The 20957-nt window shown below is 42.0% G+C and overlaps 1 protein-coding gene across 1 annotated transcript; it reads left to right on the forward strand.

Moving 5' to 3' along the window:
• The first annotated feature begins 2236 nt into the window (after positions 1–2236).
• Positions 2237–20692, forward strand: LOC306919342 (uncharacterized protein). Its single transcript, XM_079532137.1, has 3 exons — positions 2237–2521; positions 4836–4932; positions 19409–20692. Exons 2-3 carry the CDS (start codon positions 4863–4865, stop codon positions 20557–20559), a joined length of 1221 nt encoding a protein of 406 aa, XP_079388263.1. The 5' UTR covers positions 2237–2521; positions 4836–4862; the 3' UTR covers positions 20560–20692.
• The last annotated feature ends 265 nt before the right edge of the window (positions 20693–20957 follow it).

Consider the following 20957-nt stretch of genomic DNA (forward strand, 5'->3'; position numbering starts at 1 on the left):
AACGTACTCCACCGGTGTAACAATCATTGATGTCAAGTTACTGTGAACAGATGTACTGGTGGCTTTTCCTTGTATATTCACAGGGAACCAAGAAGAAAGAAGTCCATGGAGATCCCCTCATGGACTGAGTTCCCCCCTGTTGGCCCAATTTGCACATTTTTAGGACATTTTAAGAGTTATTGTTTATTTTAGTGTAATACAAGTATTTGTTCGTTCATTCAAATCGGCCTCTGTTTTAAGTTTGCCTTTTATATTTAAAGTTGTCCACGAACCTGTGTTGCCTTGTTTTTATATTTGTATTTTAATAGAGGACCAGACCTCTCACAAAGGTCGTTGGGTATTTTAAAGCTAAGCACCTTGCACTTTATCACTTGTATTTTATTGGTAAATTTATAAGTATAGTTTTTAGTGCTTTGGTGTTTTTAGCTGGTGCCACGTGCACAGTGCTGCGTGCACACATAATTATAGCCGATCTACAAGCTCACAACGCGCCGCAGGCTTGCAGCGTGACGCCTTGTGAGCTTGTAGATCGGCAATTTTGGGTGTGTGGTAGCGCCGCCGTGGAGTCGCGGATTTCTTTTTTTAAGGGACCAAGAAGTCACGAAGTGACTTTGGTCACTTAAGGGACCAAGAAGTCACTTATTGTTTTTGTGTTTATTTTTCTTCTCCTTCTTCCGCCAAAAATAGCTGTTCTGGCTGAACCGTGCAGTCGTTTTTTGTGAAACGCGGTAATCTGGCCATGCCAAACGGTGACTATGCGAAGCCCATGACGATTGGGCCATGCCAAACGGTGACTATGCGAAGCCCATGACGATTGGCCAAATGGTGGCACTATAGCGCTCAATTGAAAATGCAAACTTTGAACGTGCATAGCTCATGAACCGTTTGACCGTTGGCAGTGACACTTTGATACACATATGTGTCTCCTCATGCCGAACAACTTTCGTGTTCTGACTTGACCTCTGACCTTTAGATCACCTGCCATTTTGAATTATATGAAAAACGGTTAAAGTGTATCTGCTCCCAGGATATTTGATCAAAATACACAAACTTCTACACGTGAACTTTGGACCTATACGGACAAATAATCGTAGCACATTTTTGTTAAGTGAAAAAATGACGTTTTTATGAGCCAATGAAAATTGCTGTTTTGTGAAACTTCTTCTTCTGCCCCTAATACCTACATGAAGCGTCATTTGCTTATTACACTTCACAGTATGGTAGAGGGTCATGCCAAATAGGCCTGTAACCAGTCTTACTCCAATTGGTCAAAGTGGGGCGCTATGGAAATTATTTGAAAATGAAACCTTTGAACAGTCATAACTCATGCCTCGTTTGGCCAAAATTCATGGCACTTGTTTCCACATGTTCCTTGACTCATGGGGAACACATCTGTCGCTTTGAAAAGTAAGCTCCGCCCTCAGATTTTCCACCATTTTGAGCAGTTTGAAAAATGCTAATACCTGATTTTCTGCCTGGTTTTTTTTAGCAATTTGCGTGAAACATTCTACACACAATGTATGGACCTTATCTGAAATTCCAGTTGAAGAGAACTTTATACGTGAAAACATGTTCGAACACACTGTAGTAATGGATAATGACATGCCCAACGAGGACACACATGATTGTTATCAAACACACTGATTTTCCTGTTTACATTGTAGTCACTGATTGTCTCTGTCAGTAGAGCTCTTGCCCTTGGACCAAGGTTGTTGGTTCAAATCCGGGTGCCGACAACTCAGCCCATGAGTCTCATTTGTGCATATTGTTCTTATTGTGTATTGTCTTCTTTATTGGTCCCGCCTTATCGCTGCTTGCAGCTATTTTTATTTTTTAATAATTCAAAATTGTATTTGTTTTTCCAAATCATACAAGATCTATGTTCAGTACAAAGCAGCATCAACATTACAAACCTTACAAAAAGCCAGCCCAAGAAACATAACAGTTAAAATGAAAATAAAAAAGAAGAAAAATAATTGACATGAAAAAGGTTGAGCACCACACCACAGAAAGCATTTTGTAGAATCGTCCTCAGGTCTAAATGGGCCCAAGATATATTGTAATATTATGAATTATTTTATTTTGTTTACAAAGAAACAATGTGTGTTGTAGAGCATCGTTTAAATGTGTTTTACTCGTTTAGATGTGTTTAATGTGCAAATGAACAGTTTTTCCAATGAATTCAGTTTACTAGAGGGTACTCTTATTTTGAAGAGATCGTCCACCGGAAGTCTTATTTCTGCTGGCTTATATTTGCCAACAAAACACTGGTGTGAACGGCACAGGCTACAGAGAAAGTCTGCTGTAGTGAACAAACCGATTATATCTAACTGTATGAAACAAACCTTTCTTTGTGTAACTTGCTGTGTCTGAGTGACATACTGGCTCGTTGTGAAAACGGGAGGAACTTAATGTACACACGCAGTTCAAACACGTTTTGTATGCTAACGCGAATGCTAAGCTAGCTTCAAGTACCCGGCCACTTTGGAGGTGTAGCAGTGTGTTTTTCTACAAGAAGGAGGTATGTTTTTTGTTTTGTTTTGTTTATATACAATGAGAATGTAAGTTGGAGTGCTGGCCTGAAAGAAAAGGGGCATTTCAGTATTAGTAAACCTGAAAGAAAAGAAAACAATGTTTTCATTATTATTATTAGTACTTAGGCAGCATACCATTTGCACAAATCATGACAAAGTAACGCTATAAGTATAATAACGTTTACTTAAACGTTTCCTCCTGTCCTGTGCAATTCAGAGTGATCACATTTTACCTATCCTTTCCCTCTGTCTTGTCTTTTCTTCAGTTTTTTGTCTCCACCAGGCCAAAGGCATGTGGAGAGAGTACATGTTTTGCACTCCGTCCGTGTGTTTACCAGCTAATTTCCGGCACTGTTAACCCGGTCGATGCGCACACACACTCCCTGGATGCCAATGATGAACATCTGCCCCAAATTTTCTAGAACGGCCTGTTATAGCGCCACCAGGAGGCCAACTTTTGAAAAAAACATTGATACTACTCCTCCAGATTCTGTCTAAAACTCCAGCAAATCGTTATACACCATCTCTATAGTCATGTGTTCAAGACGCATCTGTCCGACATTTCATATTCCATCCTAACTGGCTAACATGGTTTTTAAAGTTTTCAGAATTGGCCCCGTTTTGAACAAAAAGCCTCAAATCATGAACGCAGCATGCAATTTACATGAAATCTTTCACACACTTCCCTACTAGGCTGAGGAATATATCTCACCATTTTTGCATTGGCCTGTTATGTTATAGCACCACCAACAGGTGGATTTTTGCAAAACACATTTTTGGAACAAAATGCCTCAAATCATGAACGCAGTGTGCAATTTACGTGAAATCTTTCAGACTTTCCTACTAGGCTGAGGAATACATCCCACCCGTTTCACATTGGCCTATTATAGCAGTAACAGGAGGCCACAACCTGACCTGCCCTGGTGGAGACCTGTGCCCCGAGGGGCACTTTATCTAGTTCCCCTTTGTTTTCTGTAGCCCCCTCTTGTTTTTTCTTCTTTTTCTAAGTTTGCTTTTGATGTGAAAAAGGTTAGGCAAAATAAGCCATTGCGGAATCAGCCTCTTTTTGGTGTTGTCCATAAGTTGTGAGGAAAAAAACAAGATCAAATCAATACATTTAATGTTCATTTTATGACCAAAATAAACTAAACTACTACTATATAAATTACATTTATGATTTCTAAAATATAAATTCTACTAAAGAGAGAATATCTTCAACCATAGAGATAATTACATTAAGATAGCAATTCTTTCCCCACACCTTATTAAAGACGGCAAAGGATATTGAAGTGAATAAGGGCCTTACATTGTATTAAGTATAATTGCTTATTACATGGCTTGGTTGAATGCTTGATTCTGATTGGTCAATTATTCTGTTATTTCTGGATAATGACCGCTCCGCTCTATAACAGACCGATGCCTAATTAAACCCTCGGAGCACCAGCTGCACGGATGCGCCCTGCTGATTTACTGCCGTTTCCAACATGACAGCCATGTAAACATTGTTGTCAAGTAACTTAAGTAATATATTACTTTCAGTAATATTATTACTTTTTTTCAGTAACTAGTAAAGTAACTAGTTACTTTCACATTTTGAGTAATAATATTACATTAACTTTTTTCCAAAAGTAACATTATTACTATTTTCACGAGCCTTGGTGGAACTGTGGGTTTGAGTGTTTATTTACAATGATAGACTGGGTTGGGGTCGAGTTGCTTTGCAGGCTGCTGATCCGCTCTAGATCTAGACTCTAGAGCGGATATGGAAACGATGCGCACTTACGTCTGTACGTATGTGTGAAGTATCGGATGCAGAAGGGCGGGCCTTAAAGCGTCCGGGACGCGGAACAACAAACTAGTGTGTGACTCGTGTTAGACTACACTGCAAGAGAGAAGAGATTAAACAAACTAAACATGGAGGAGGTGGAGGAGACAGAGACACCGGCACAACAAAGCGTTACATTCAATACTTGGAAGTATTCACATTATTTTGAGTATGTCCGCGATAAAGACGAGATGAACATTATTGTCCGCTGCATGTTGCACATAGGGAATAAGCTATATACTCCTTCCTTATTAGTAGTCTGTTATTGTTGAAGTTATGTCTCTCTCTAATGGCATACTTTTAGGTTAGATTTAGGTGAAGAGGTGGCCACCTTTTCGGTGGTCACCACCGCTCCGTGACATCATGTCGTAGTTTTCTGTGATGGTGACCTCATCACCTAAATCTGGAGTATGAATAGGTCTTTAGAGTCTTTGTAATTAACCCTGAACTATGGGATTGTAATTGTTTCTTCCCAGACTCTGGAGTCCAGACAGCAGGTGCAGATGAACTCTCCAGACCCAGACGCACCTGTTTCAATTAAACAGGAGTTACCTGAAGACCAGCCAGACCTCAGTAAGTCTCTCTCTTGTCCAGCTTGAAGGTGTTCATTGTCACATGATGCAACAGTTGCTAGCTGCACTATTGGCAGTGAAATGATTGTGCTTCAACAGTGTGGAATAAGACACAATTAAATGTGATACTAATATAACATAACTAATAGAAACCCATTCAATCTGCCAGGACAGTAGAATCTTTTATTTAGAATTCAGGTATGCACTTCCATAATCTGGAAGGATGATTGTTTCTCATTGTATGGCCTTTTCCACTACACACAGAGCCAACTTGACTGAATACGGAGGGGCATACGTTAGTCCGACATGCACATACGTGGCCAGTTAACACCTTGGCGGCGCAGGACGGAGATCACCGTCAAGTTCAAGTGCCCGAGACGGAGATTGATTAATCTACGCCAAATTAGTGCTATGAAAACTGATCGCATCGCTCTACAGCAGGGTTCCCCAATTAATTTTCCTCAAGGGCCATATTTTGACTAGGGTACCAGGCTGGGGGCCGAGTCCGCACGCACGAGGTCGAGGTCTTGCCCTGAAAATTAATTTTCAGGGCAAGACCCCATTTGAAAAGGATGCCCAGTTTGACATGCATAGGCTACTGACCCCCATTTAATGCCATTTATATCTGGGACCCCCCCTCCAAAAAAAACAAAAAAAATGTTTTTTTTTTTTTTTTTGAAATTCTTCCGCGGGCCGCAAGGGGGCGCTCCGCGGGCCGCAAATGGCCCGCGGGCCGCCTATTGGGGAACCCTGCTCTACAGCCTAGAGGCGCTTGTTGCGCAATCCTCGGTGTTGCACAACAGTGACACGTCATCGAAAATGTTCCCTGCCTGTTTCGCTGACGACAACGAAAATCTTAAAACATTCCTAACTCGCGATCTAAATCATCCCGTCTAATTATGAAAAAAGATCCTGTGTTTGACGGCCCTCCGCTGTCCAGTCGCTAGTCGCGATAGATTTATTCTTACCTCCCGTTGTTGTCGATCGACTCTAGAGTGGTGTGGCTATTGTTAGCTGCTACACACACATTCACAACAACATCCGGCCCGTCGGTAAAAGTGGTCCGGGCGCTATAAACGATGGGCACATTTTATTAATGGATTAAATAGGCCCGGGCCCTCAAGGTGTTAAAGGTCATATATGTAGACAAGTTTTAAGCCAACATTTTAAATAAATCTATTTGTTTGGCCTTTTCCCCCCTCTATCTTCCCCTCTATTATGATGCTGGGGTGTTCTGCAACAGCACACTCTCCCTTTGGCTCCCTCTGGGTGTTTACATCCACTAATATTTACTGCCGGGACGCCTCAGGGGTTTTAAAACTTTTAGCCAATTGCAGTGCGAGGTTGTGACGGTGTGTTTAACCCAGCAGTATTATAATGAAAATGTGATGCAATGTTACAATGTATAATATATATATCTTACTTTTTTTTTTTTTTTAAGATATTTTTTTTGCGGCTTACGCCTTTTTATTGGTTTTTTGAAGGGACAGACAGGAAACGGGAGAGAGATGGGGGAAGACATGCAGTAAAGGCCGTGTCGGGCTCGGGAGTCGAACCCGCGGCACACTGCGACTGGATTACCAGTCGGGTGCCCAGACGGTTACGCCACCGCCTGGGCCATATATCTTACTTTTACCAACATTGTTCAATCGCTATGTAGCGCTTGGTCTGGGTGGTGTGAAAGCAGCAGCAAGCAGCCCTCAACCCTCACACAACCGGTGGCTTAAGGCTCATTCGTAGTCTGCATTTTCGGTGGTGAGGTGATCACAGAACTACAACATGACGTCATGAGCCGCGGTGAAGAGCAAACCACCGCCACCACCCCAGCCCTTCTCTCTGTTTTTACTCACCACCGCTCAACGTTATTTCAGCTCCGGTGGTCAGCTCACCACCGAAAATCCAGACTATGAATGAGCCTTTACTAACCTCCCGTGGGTGCATACCATCTCAATGGATTAGAATATTGTGTAAAAGTTCATTGTTTTCCCTAATATAATTCAAAAAGTGAAATTTCATATATTCTCAATGAATTGTGCATAAAGTGAAGTATTTAAAACCTTTTTTGTTTTAATGTAAAAAAAAGCTTTGATATCAATAAAAATGACCTAAAGATACCTATACACGTCCAAGGCACCCCGTGGTTTTGATTCTAAAGACGTGTACACGCAATTTATATAAATCCCCATGTTTCCTCAGCTCTTTATGAACAGAAAATGCATTTATAGTCCGGAGCACGAGCACACAAATAGGCCTACATTTTAAATCAACTAACTGTAAATTGAATATTCTAAGTTTGCAAGTTAATAGCCCTAGATTAGAATGTCTATGATCTTTATATTTCATGTATTCCAAATACACAGCCATAGATCGGTCCTAACCTTGTCGGCATTTAAAATTATAGCACTGCCTGTGCACCCACCAAATAATTAATTCCTAAGACTTTGAGTCGTTTTGGGTACTAGTTTCATATTTATTTGAAAGTTCTGGCAGAAAATGTGTATTTTGTCAAATATCTCCACTTTTCCACAAGCTGCACACAGACTACATTCTCTCTGGCGAGGTGCCCGGAATGAGTGCACAAATGTATGGGGCACACAAAATAGGTTGTGTGATCAATTACCCAACACCAATCGCAACACACCTGTCAATTGTGTGCGCCATAATGTTTGTGCTTCCCAAACATCGACTGTTCCCAAAGGAAGTTTTTATATTTTCAGTCTAGCTTTTCCTCATGTAAAAGTGGCTATTTTACATAACATATGTTTTCTGCCATAACTTTCACATGGATATGAAACTAAAGGACAATATCTGACTCAAAGTCTTAGGAATTAATTACTGGGTGAGTATACACTCAGTGCTACAAGTTTACATGCTGACGTTGACGTGGTCAGTCTGCTAACTGCTCTGATAGGACTGATATATGGCTGTGTATTTGGTATTTGGAATACATGAAATGTATATAAGATTACAGACATTCTAGGGCTATTAACAATATTGAAGACACACTGGTGTGGGTTAGGGTTTAATGGGCTCTATGCACACAGAATAACTCGTCCTACTTCGTTCACAGGTGTTACTGATGATACTAATTAAGGCTCTGTTCCATTTAGTGTGCAGTGGTTCTCAAACCTTTTAATTTCAAGGACCCCCAAAACTCTGAAAGTGTACAAATGGAACCAAGTGGACCCGTGTGGGTCCCTTTGATTCCATCTGTACACTCTCAGAATTACACACCCATACGGGGCCATTTAGAACCCCCTCAAGGCCACTTTGAGCCCCCCTGGTGTAGCAGAGTGTTTCCAGTGAGCCACCACGCACAATAGCAGCACCCTGACTCTGTTTGACCAGAATGGAACAGAGCCTTCATTAGTATAATCGGTAACACCTGTGAAGGAAGTAGGGAAGGGGCCCAACCGCCCAAGTTCTTTCCAAAATGGCATGTGTGCATATAGAACCCATTCTCTTGTGGTCTGTCATATCTGTTGAAGACGAACTGGTCTGGGGTAAGGCTCATATATACTCCAGGGTGAAGTGATTATCAGTGGTTATCACCGCATGAGGTGATACAGTAGCTTATCACCTAAAACGGTGATAAGAGTTGAGGCCATCATATTCACGGTGATGACACCCCCCCGCGTTGTTCTGGGGGGAGGGGGCGGAGTCGGGCGTGCATATATAATTTTGAATCAAACAACAGAGCCGCCCCGCCTCCAAAATGTGACTTCAAAAACAAAAACATAAAACTAGCTGTTGCACGTGTAAAAAGTATACAGATTCTGCAACCTCGTGTCATATTTACCCCTAAAAATTAAATGTTGTTCACAAACAAGTTCGAATCCAGGATTTAATTTTCTAATCCTGTGCACGGTTCGCTCTGTTGGGTTATGACTGCTGCATTGGTCCGCTGGACACACCAGGGCTCCTCTCCCAGTGAGCACAACCCAAGGCCCTTCTATGTTGAAGCACTGGGCCCTAGTGGTAAGAGGCGGGACTACCAAAATGTGGTGGTCAAATGAGGAAATAGACGTGCTGACTTGGAAAAAACTGCTACACACAAGCGAGATAAGTGTGTGTATGGTTCAGAACACTGCATCGTAGCACGCACGCGATTTGTTGTTTTTTTCCCCCCCTTTCCTTTAAATTAATCGCCCTCTCTAGATAGACTTAGGGATATATCTTGTGCCACCCCTTATCCCTAAACTAATTTTCAATTTTTTTACTATTTTATAAAACCTTTTAAAATAGTTAAAATAGCCGATCTGCAAGCTCACAATGTCTCGATGTAGACTATTTTAAAATGTTTTTCAAAATAGTAAACCATGGCAAATACGTTTAGGGATAAGGGTGGCGCAAGATGGAGCCCATAGGGATAAGGGTGGCGGAAGATGGAGCCCATAGGGATAAGGGTGGCGCAAGATGGAGCCCATAGGGATAAGGGTGGCGGAAGATGGAGCCCATAGGGATAAGGGTGGCGGAAGATGGAGCCCATAGGGATAAGGGTGGCGGAAGATGGAGCCCATAGGGATAAGGGTGGCGCAAGATGGAGCCCATAGGGATAAGGGTGGCGCAAGATGGAGCCCATAGGGATTAGGGTGGCGCAAGATGGAGCCCAGAATGCCCAATGCCCATACTAGCTGCCGGTGCCGGAGCTAATCTCCGGCACCGTTAACCCGGTCGATGCCAAACTTTGCACACACACTCGCTGGATGCCAACGATGAACCTCTGCCCCAGATTTTCCAGAACGGCCTGTTATAGCGCCACCAGGAGGCCGACTTTTGTATAACACATGTTTTGATATTACTCCTCCATATTTTGTCCAAAAAATTGTTACACAGTATCTCTATAGTCATGTGCTCAAGACAGATCTGTCTGATATTTCATATTCCAACCTGATTGGCTAACATTGGCTTTCAAAGTTTACAGGATTTGGCCTGTTTTGAACAAAAAGCCTCAAATCATGAACGCAGCGTGCAATTTACGTGAAATCTTTCACAGACGTTCCTACTAGGCTGAGGAATATATCCCACCCTTTTCACATTGGCCTGTTATAGCGCCACCAACAGGAGGATTTTTGTAAAACACATTTTCGGAACAAAATGCCTCAAATCATCCAATTGCCATCCAAGGTGTAAGAAGAAATGGCACCCTTTTCACATTGGCTTATTAGGGCCGATTCATACTCAAATTTTCAGTAGCACCGAAGAGCCGTCTTTAGGACGGTACCCGCCCCCCGAACCTCAAATGACATCACATTGTAGGCCAGGGGTGGGCAACTTTGACGATGGAGAGGGCCACTATATTTCCACACTCACTCCCTAGGGCCATATATTGCTGAGCGCGACGCGTTTTGAGCTTGTAGATCGGCTATTTTTGCTATGTTCGAATTGAAATCTTGAATCTTTGCTATTTTATAATTGGAATCCTGAAAATTGCCTTTAATTATACTTGTGTTGAGCAATGAGCTACTAATTTAGACTGAAGTAATTAAAGCGGGTCATGTTTGCATGTTGTGGAATTGTAACAGCTGAAACCAATATTATATCAGTATTCTGACATTAACCTGAGGGCCACATTAAGTGAAGGTGGGGGCCGCATGTGGCCCCCGGGCCGCCAGTTGCCCACCCCTGTTGTAGGCTCTACAGAGCCGTACCGACTTTAATTCGGCTCTAAAATAGGAGTATGAATCAGCCCTTATAGCGCCACCAGGAGGCCACAACCTGACCTGCCTTGGTGGAGACCTGTGCCCCGAGGGGTACTTTTTCTAGTTCTCTCTGTTCTAGTCATTTCGGTTTTCTGTTCTATTCAGTCCTTTTCTCTCGCTTTGTCGTTGCTTTCTGTCGTCTATTACTTTTCTCTCTCTAGTTTACCCTTTTTTTTTTTTTTTTTTTTTTAGATATTTTTTTGCGGCTTACGCCTTTTATTGTTTTTTGAAGGGACAGACAGTAGGCTGACAGGAAACGGGAGAGAGATGGGGGAAGACATGCAGTAAAGGCCGTGTCGGGCTCGGGAGTCGAACCCGCGGCACACTGCGACTGGATTACCAGTCGGGTGCCCAGACGGTTACGCCACCGCCTGGGCTCTAGTTTACCTTCTCTATCTGATCTCCTGTTTATTTTTGTTTGTGCTCTGCCGACTGCCTGCACAACCAAGGCAACTGACGTAATGTTGTAGTTTTCTAACCCTTTAAAAACTACACCGCGGTGGCAGTTTTTGAAAGCCATCATTACTTATCTTCATGGCTGTAAATTACAATACTACAATTTCATTAAATTGACATGTCTAGCAGTGGCGAAGCCAGAAATGCGCATGCACTGTTTTTTATCATGTTTATTGACATATCTTTCGGGTGACAGTTGGCCACAGAGCACAGTTAACAAGAGAAGACAGAGGGCTGCCGCTGGAGCCCTTCATCAAATACTGGGCATGGGGCTCATGACTCATGAGCATTATTATCAAATATCAATAGCTAGCTAGCAATCATTCAATATACGATGGTACAATTCGGGAGTTTACCGGAGTTTGTTGGAAAATTTTACGGGAGTTTCCTGTAATATACACATCCATATTCCATGCTTTTTGCGCAGTGCATACAACTATTACTGTATAACAAATGGAAAGAAAGCCACTGCGGCTTGAATTCGATCTTGTAAATTATTCACACTTTAGTGCACAGCTTGTGTCACCCACAATTATTGTCTCCACCAGGCCGAAGGCCTGGGGAGAGAGTATGTTTTGCACTCCGTCCGTGTGTCCGTCCGTCTGTGAACAGCTAATCTCTGGCACCATTGACTTGATCGCAGCCATACAATGCACACACACTCCCTGAATGCCAGACTCCCTGAATGCCAGAGCTGAACCTCTGCCCCAAAGTTTTCACATTGGCCTGTTATAGCGCCACCAGGAGGCCGCCACTGTCAAAACAAATGTTTTGTACACCTACAGATTTTGTCCAAACATCACGCAAATTGGTACAGTCTCTCTAGAGCCATTCAACGAAACGGGTCTTTCAGATTTTTCAGACTCCATCCTGATTGGCTAAGATTGGCTTCCAAAGTTCGCAGGAGTGCTCCGTTTCAAACAAAATGCTGCAAATCATGAACACATCACGCACAATGTGGAAGAAATGCCACTTGAATATTTTCAACTCGGCCTCATGGTGGCGCTATAACTGGCGTTGTGTTTTTTACCTATAACTGCACCGATCTGTGTAAAACCTTGTATGCACACTACCTAGAGGCCTGGAATTTTTCACATCTGCTCTTTATAGTGCCACCACGAGGCCGACATATGTAAAACACATTTTCTAATATTACTCCTTCAGATTGTATCCAAATCTCACGCAAATCGGTACACATGCTCTCCATAGTCATATGATTTGTTTGATTTCCCATAATTATCCATCCTGATTGGCTACGATTGGCTTCTAAAGTTTTCAGGAGTAGCCCGTTTTGTACCCGTTTTGTACAAATCGCCACAACTCCTCAACGCAGCGTCCGATTGCGGTGAAACTGTGCATGCCTATTCCCACTAGGCTGAGGAAGAAATGCCATTTGACAGTTTTCAAATCAGCCTCATGGTGGCGCTACAACAGGCCAAGTCGCGTTACCCCTAAACATTTTGCCAAACATCACACACATGTATCCTCCTAGTGGAGACCTGTGCCCAGAAGGGCACTTTTTCTAGTTTGCAATCGACTATTGTCCAACTGTAATCATTCAGTTTGTCAGTTTCGTCCCGTTCAAATGACAACCGGGACAAATTATTGAGACGAGAAGTTAGCATTGAAGCCCATAGACCAGGGCTCGAGATCAATGGCGTCCCGGGGCCTATAACATATCTATTTGGGACTTTAATTGATCTCATTCGGGCCGGTTTCGGGACTAGAGGAGTTTTTGCACTGAAAATGCGCATATCGTGTGCACCGATGAGCAGCATGAGACTAGCAGCGCTGCAGAGACTTTCTGGCAGTGACCGAGTGCCGTCAGTCAGGCACTGACAGGCAGACAAAAACAACACGGAAGGCACACCGCAACAAGTTCTCTTTACACTCATCTGCCAATATAGCATAGTAGTTGTTTGAAACACCTGTTGCATAGAGTAATAGAGACATAGAGTAATGTCTTGCAGGGAAACAGCGAGTTGAGTAAACTTCTGAAGTGAAAGGTTCACTTCTGTGGTCTCTAACATTACACCAACATTACACATGTTTAAGCATTTATTTTATTATGTCAATTTCAGCTCTGCCATTTATTTCAGACATGCTCTAGTATGTGAAGAGTCTGCCTGTGCTATAAACTCATTTTGGGAAAAAAAATGTGAAAAGCTGGAATTTGTGCGATGGCAGGCTCTCAGTCAAATCTGGTCACATATTGTCCCGCTGCCGTCCGAGTTGTGGCTCTCTCTGTATCCAAGCAGTCTGCTTTGTGCATTTGTATGTCTATTACTGACCTGGTGCTTGTCACGGCCTGTACCAATATGCTTCAAGAAGTGTCTGCATAGTTTTACAGAACACAGCATCTCTTGATTGACAGTACTCCAGCCAATGATATTTTTCATAGTTGGCTGGCAACGGGCACACTTCCTGAGCATTATTGTTGCAGCCGTGGACATTGCTGGCTGAGCGACTTCATACGATCTAGCCAGTTATTGCCTTCGAATGAAACAATATTTGTCACTCCCATCACTCAAGAACGATCAATTCAGTAGTTCTCTTTACTGGTAGTTTATTAGACCAACTTCTTCAAACCAACGGTCATAGTAAACCAATGTCAAACTGTGCAAAACACAGAAAAATAAACAACGATCAGAAAAACAGTAACATGTTTAACACTTAAAACACATGCGAAATACATTTGGAATTACCGTACCTCACTGGCAGCATAGTGCAGTGAAGGGAATGCGTGCAGTAGGAGCCCAAAGAACACAATAAACTGTAACAAAAAACAATCCATCAATTAAACTCATGTTTTTTTTCATTTATTTATTTATTCCGAACATGTTAAAATATAAACAAGAAAAGACAAAGTAAATATTAAAAACAAAAAAGAAGCGTCCAAAAATAATAATAGTGATCTTTCATAATCCTTAACTTATATTTATGTTCGAAAAAGGAGTAGGAAGAAGTTTATTGAAAACGTATCAAGTCCTACCCCTTCTTTGTGTATCTCAATACATCAAAACTTATCAAAATTATATTCAGGTTGATTTTTTTCCCTTTGTTTACACACTCACAGTATTAATAACAAAATGGAAATACAAAAAAATTAAATAAAAACAATCAAGTCTATATAAGATCATTCAACTAAATATATAATTACAATGAATAATAATCATTATTAATAATTATGGTAATGACAATAACTATTGTATATCATAAGATCAGCACTTTGCCCAATTGGCTATTCTTCTAACCTATATCTCTTAATTATGTCGCTTTTGAACATCCCTTTGAATGTTGAAACAACTCTGACTTGTGTTGACTGGTCATTGAGACAACATACCTTTCCAGCGACACCACACTGCTTACAAACATCCCTCTCACGGAGGTGCAAACATGCTCTGGGCTAGTGAGCCTCTACCAGGACACGACCATATATGGTAATTTACCGGAAATCACCTGCATTAGCTACTTCCGTTAACAAATACATTAGAAACGCAAGTTCAAGGCAAATCTACATTACAATAATAAAGAATACAAAATGACTATACACTGACATTGTATGGCAGTCATAATATTTGATATATAGTTATAACCCACATGTTACTGATTTAAGAGGATGATAATGTAATCCATTCTTTATTGCGAGCGGAGGTCACAGTTATATGAAACCTTGCGTTTTTGACACCTAACTCAAAATTCATGTCACTGTGTCACGTCACCCAACTCAAATCCCTGTCGCTCAGCCCAGGCAAGCCCCCAGGTGCCCAGGTCATCGTGACATCAGCCCCCATATATGGTTCCCAGCAGTGTTGTTTTCGTCGACTAAAACTAAGACGAAAATTATTCGTCGACTACCTTTTTCCACTGACAAAAACTAAATGGAAACTAAATGAAAACTAAGCTATGAGGACTAAAACTAAGACTAAATGTATTGACAATTTCGTCAACAGATAAAAACTAGACTAAAATGCTAGGAAGGGACTAGTGGACAAGAGATTCGGTATAAGTCATTTTACACTTGGTTGCATGCTGAAAATAGCAGATCTACAAGCTCACAACGCGTCGCGCTGCGACGCGTTGTGAGCTTGTAGATCTGCTATTTTCAGCAAGTGTAAAAACAGTCATTACGACGGCATCAAGGCCCGTCAAAATACATTTTAGTCGACTAAATCAACTGTAGATTTAGTCGACTAACATCTTATGACATTTAGTCGACTAAAACTAGACTTAACACTAAAACATTCCAGGTGACTAAAATGTGACTAAAACTAAATTAAAACTATTCAAAAGACTATGACTAAAACTGAAATCAAAATTTGCTGCCAAAAACAACACTGGTTCCCAGGTCATTGTGATTTATTGGTAAAAGTTCATCACATGCCAAAGCGACCACACTCGCCCAGCAGTCTGATGTCACCCAGGCGGATGCGTGCACACGCCGATCTGTCCCAGTAGTACGACCTCCACACTCTCAACGGAGGAGACTGCCGACGAGCGGCACAGTCGTCGTCTGGCCAGAACTAGACTTCAAACTAGAGTTCTCAACAGGCCCCGAAAATGAAGGCCTGGCCCTACCTGGGCCCTCATTAAAACCTGTACATTCAATACACTGCCCCCGCTGCCACCCTTAGATCTCCATACGGAGCTGACCTGTTCTGTCATTCCATAATCTTGATCTGACCTGTACACTCGAGATACGCTCCATATATGGCCAGTGCACATCTCACCCTCAGGCGTCTTACTGGTTTCCTAGGCCAGAGGTTCTCAACGTTTTTGGCCGGGGACCCCCGGAAATGCTTTGGCAATGTCTCGGGACCCCCGCCCCCTCCCGACCCCCAATATAAATTGACTGCTACAATAACCTTAAACCATTTTGGGTGGGAACCCCTTTTGATGTTTTAAGCATTGTTATAATTTAGCTATTGAAAAATAGCAGATCTACAAGCTCATAGCGCGCCACCGAGTGGCGCGCTATGAACTTGTAGGTCTGCTATTTTTGAAAAATCGTGAAAATAAAAATTTAAAAAAAATGTTTTTTTTTTTTTTTTTTTGAAAATATTTTGGGGACCCCCCAAAATAATTTGGCGACCCCCCCGAGGGGTCGCGACCCACGGGTTGAGAACCCCTGTCCTAGGCAATGGGTTAAATACACGGAGCCATGCTTATGTACTGCGTACACACGCCAGATTATTTCATAGAGGCATCATAAAAACAATGAATACAATGACAATAACTTTGAATTATAAAAATCACACCCGTGTGAAGTGAGGGGCACTCTTATCATGCTATGATCAGATGATGTAAAACAAACGGTGTCAAAACAAACATTAAATTTATCTTTATTGTTAATGGGATTTAATGTTTGTTAGGGACAAATTTACGTAATGGCGTTTTTAAAACGACCTTATACCAACCTTGAAACGTATATACCTTAGTTACGTCACCAATAATGGTGGTCCCTTATTGGCCAGACACATATGATGTAAATTCTCCATTCATTGTCAATGGCATTTCATGTTTGTGTTAAGACAGAATCTACACTACAGCTGTTTATAGGAGGGGCTAGCGCGCCTCACAAATAGCTTGAGTATTGGAGGAGTATGACTGAATTAAACTACCAGTGTCCTACAACCAATTGATGATTCACCGTGCGTAAATACAGTTATAGTTATATTATGGTATATTAAGTCGAGATCTCAAATTAGTACTGTAAGTCGAGATCTCGACTTAGTAAAACTAGTACTGTAATTCGATGTCAAGTAAATTTAGATCCCTAATTAGTCATTCAAGATCTCAAATTAGTCATTTGACTAATGATGTAAATTATCCATTCATTTTCAATGGCATTTAATGTTTCTGTTAGGACAAAAATACCAATTTGCTCAGACACATGACGTAAATTCTCATGTCATTGTCAATGGCATTTAATTAGTTTCTGTTAGGAAATAATCTACACTAGCTGAATATAGGAGGGCCCCTCAAAAATATATCTCTCTCAATGGCCACTCCAGGGCTCCGTACAATGTGTTGCATTGTCTATAGGGCTTGACATTACGTTTTTGAGGCACTTGTCCTTCGGACAAGTACATTTCCCATTCACTTGTCCCGGGCACAAAAGTCACTTGTCCGGAGCACGAGCACACAAATAGGCCTACATTTTAAATCAACTAACTGTAAGTTGGTTTTACTTGGTGAATATTAGGTGAATATTCTAAATTTGCAAGTTAATAGGCCTAGATTAGAATGTCTATGATCTTACATAATAATTCATGTATTCCAAATACACAGCCATAGATCGGTCCCATCTGTGCACGGTTACCAGACTGACCTCGTCTGCATTTAAACTAATGCTGGGCCGTTATCGGCATTAACGTGCTGCATTAACGCAAGACTCTTATCGCGCGAAAAAGAATATCGCCGTTAATCTATTCTCAAAGTTGGGTCTGGGAGCTGGATCTCTGTAACTGCGAGTGTAGCTTTAGCCTGCTTCAAATGGAACCAAAGGACCCTTTTCTAAAAAATAAACTGTACAAATGGACTAGACTCCTCCGTGGGGACCCCCCCTTATCCGGACCCCCACACAGACTACCGCGGAGACATGGACCCCTGCGGAGGTCGGCGCGGACCCCCGCGGAGGTCAGCGCGGGGGTCCGCGATAGTCTGCGTGGGGTTCCGCGATAGTCTGCGTGGGGGTCCACGATAGTCTGCGTGGGGGTCCGCGCCTCCGGTAGTCTGTGTGGTCTGTGCGGTAGCATCATGATGTCGTCATCCATGCATCACAACCAAAACAAACTCTAGGACTAGCTTTGACGGTTGCCACATTTCGTGACTGAGAGAGAAACGAGCAACCAGGTCTATGAAAATGTTAACAGGCCAGATCAAGTCAGGAAATCCGAAAAGTCAGAAAATAAGTTTAAAATTAGCAACTATAGAGCGTCGCAGTCCCGCCTCCTACCCTGGACCAGGAAATGAAACCCAATACATTTTGGGTTTCATTTCCTGGTCCAGGGTAGGAGGCGGGACTGCGACGCTCTATAGTGCTGACTGTCAAACATCATTGTCCAATGTTGTTTTAGAGCAGTGGTTCTCAAACATTTTCATCTCAAGAACCACCAATATTTTAAAGAAACTTTACAGATAAACAAGTCCAAAGTAGCTTATAATGACTAGACTTGGCAACACTGAACAGTTCCACAAGCTCACAATATGAAATATATATAATGTATTAATAGGCTAGTTGTATTGTTAATATCCATAATTAGGGCACCTGGTCTAATGGGCCACCTGACCTGAGAAACGCGTTCAAAGGACTTACTTCTGGTCATCATTTAGGTAGCGCACACATATTTTGAATGCCTTTGGCAGACTTCAAATGAGCCATTTTAATCGCGATTAACTCCAGGATTGCAGTGAGATTAATCGCGATTTAAAAAAAAAATGAATATGCCCACCACTAATTTAAATTTATAGCACAGCCTGTGCACCCACCCAATAATTAATTCCTAAGAATTTGAGTCGTTTTAGGGACTAGTTTCATATTAATTTGAAAGTTCTGGCAGAAAATGTGTATTTAGTCAAATATCTCCACTTTTACACGAGCTGCACACAGACGACATTCTGTCCGGCGAGGTGAGTGCAGGACTGAACAAAACTTTAGGAAGCACAAATGTATGGGGCATACAAAATAGGTTTTGTGATCAATTACCCAACACCAATCGCAACACACCTGTCGTGTCCTGTTGTGTGTGCTTCCCAAACATCGACTGTTCCCAAAGGAAGTTTTTATATTTTCGGTCTAGCTTTTCCTCATGTAAAAGTGGCAATATTTTATATATGTTTTCTGCCATAACTTTCACATGGATATGAAACTAGAGGACAATATCTGATTCAAAGTCTTAGGAATTAATTACTGGGTGAGTATACACTCAGTGCTACACGTTTACATGCTGACGTGGTCAGTCTGCTAACTGCTCTGATTGGACTGATATATGGCTGTGTATTTGGTATTTGGAATACATGAAATGTATGTCAGATTACAGACATTCTAGGGCTAATAAGGGGGAGGCGTCCAAAGGCGTCCTGTGGCACTGAGTGAGTTAACAATTATTGGAAAGGTGATGATTAGGAAAGCCAGACAATAACAGACAATATTGTTGGCTGGTATGAGCGTCACAGAAAAAGCGAAACCAAGAGTCACTTGTCCAACGGACAAGTAAAATTGTAATGCACTTGTCCGGGAAGATTTAATACTTGACAAGCGGATAAGACTTAATGTCAAGCACTGTATTTATTTTTCTCTCATTGTATATTTTCTAGACTCCCTGCACCCCTCCCTGTTTCCCCCTGAACAACATCAGGAGAGGAGCTCCAGTCTGGTCAAGGACAAAGCACAACCTACACAACATGAGAGGAGCTCCAGTCTGGTCCAGGACAAACCAGAGCCTCCTTCACATATTAAAAAGGAACACGAGGAGCTACTAGAAACAACAGGGGAGGCTGAAGCCTCAACGTTGACTAGTGAAGGAGGAGGAGATGAGGATGAGGATGATGAAGAAAACAGAGACACGGAGGCTCTAGCCAGCACCTCAACTGAACACATGAAAACACAAGCTTATATAAACTACTGGGTTGCATCACAACAATCGACTAGTGATGAGCAGCTCTCTTCACACTGTTCTGAATCTGACACCGAAGATGATTGCGGGGAGACAGTAAAACCTTTCCCCTGTAAACTGTGTGACAAGAGTTTCAATCGGCCAGGTCATTTGAAGGGACACATGCTTGTCCACACTGGAGAAAAGCCATTCCGCTGTTCACACTGTGACAAGAGTTTCAATCGGTCAACTAACCTCATGAGGCACGCGTTGATCCATAATAACGGGGAAAAACCTTTCAAATGTACAGATTGTGACAAGAGTTTCTTTCGGTCGTATGATCTGAAGGCACACCAGCTTGTCCACACTGGAGGAAAACCTTTCCACTGTGAACATTGTGACAAGAGTTTCAATCAGTCCGCTCAATTGAAGGCACACCAGCTTGTCCACACTGGAGAGAAACATTTCCAATGCGAACATTGTGGCAAGAGTTTCTATTATTTACACCAGCTGAAGACACACCGTCTATCACACACTGGAGAGAAACCTTTCCACTGCACACAGTGTGACAAGAGGTTCAGTACGTCATCTAAGCTGAAGGCGCACCAGCGTGTCCACACAGGAGAAAAACCTTATAGTTGTAAATACTGTGACAAGAGTTTCAAAGGGTTAACTGACGTGAAGAGACACCAGCGTATCCACACGGGAGAAAGACCTTTCCGCTGTAAATACTGTGACAAGAGTTTCCGTGTGGCAGGTGCTCTCAAGTGTCACCATCGTATCCACACTGGAGAAAAACCTTTCCACTGCAAACGTTGTGACAAGAGGTTCCGTGAGAAATGTCACCTGAAGACACACAAATGTCCACTATAAATTACCTCACTGGGAGGATAAACAGCTGTATGTTGTCATGGAGTTGGATAGACTTGTCTTGTATTTTTGAGGATTAATGTTTGTTTTTAGTTCAATGTTTGTTTTAAAAACGTCATTGACAATGAAGGGAAAATGTATGTCATATTGTCCCTCATTACGTCATATTGTCTCTTTATTGTTAATGGCATTTAATGTACACCTAATCAACAAGAGTCAGACTTTAATATATTAGCGCCACTCACTTCACACGGGTGTGATTTTTAGTCATATGTTCAAGTAGGGGTGGGACGATATGGGTACCTCACGATATGATATATATTGCGATATTAGGCCCTCGATAACAATAATATCACGATATTCGATATATTGCGATATTTGTCATATATTCGATATATTGT

Source organism: Electrona antarctica (genome assembly GCF_951216825.1).
Source record: "Electrona antarctica genome assembly, contig: scaffold_25, whole genome shotgun sequence".
Taxonomy (NCBI): domain Eukaryota; kingdom Metazoa; phylum Chordata; class Actinopteri; order Myctophiformes; family Myctophidae; genus Electrona; species Electrona antarctica.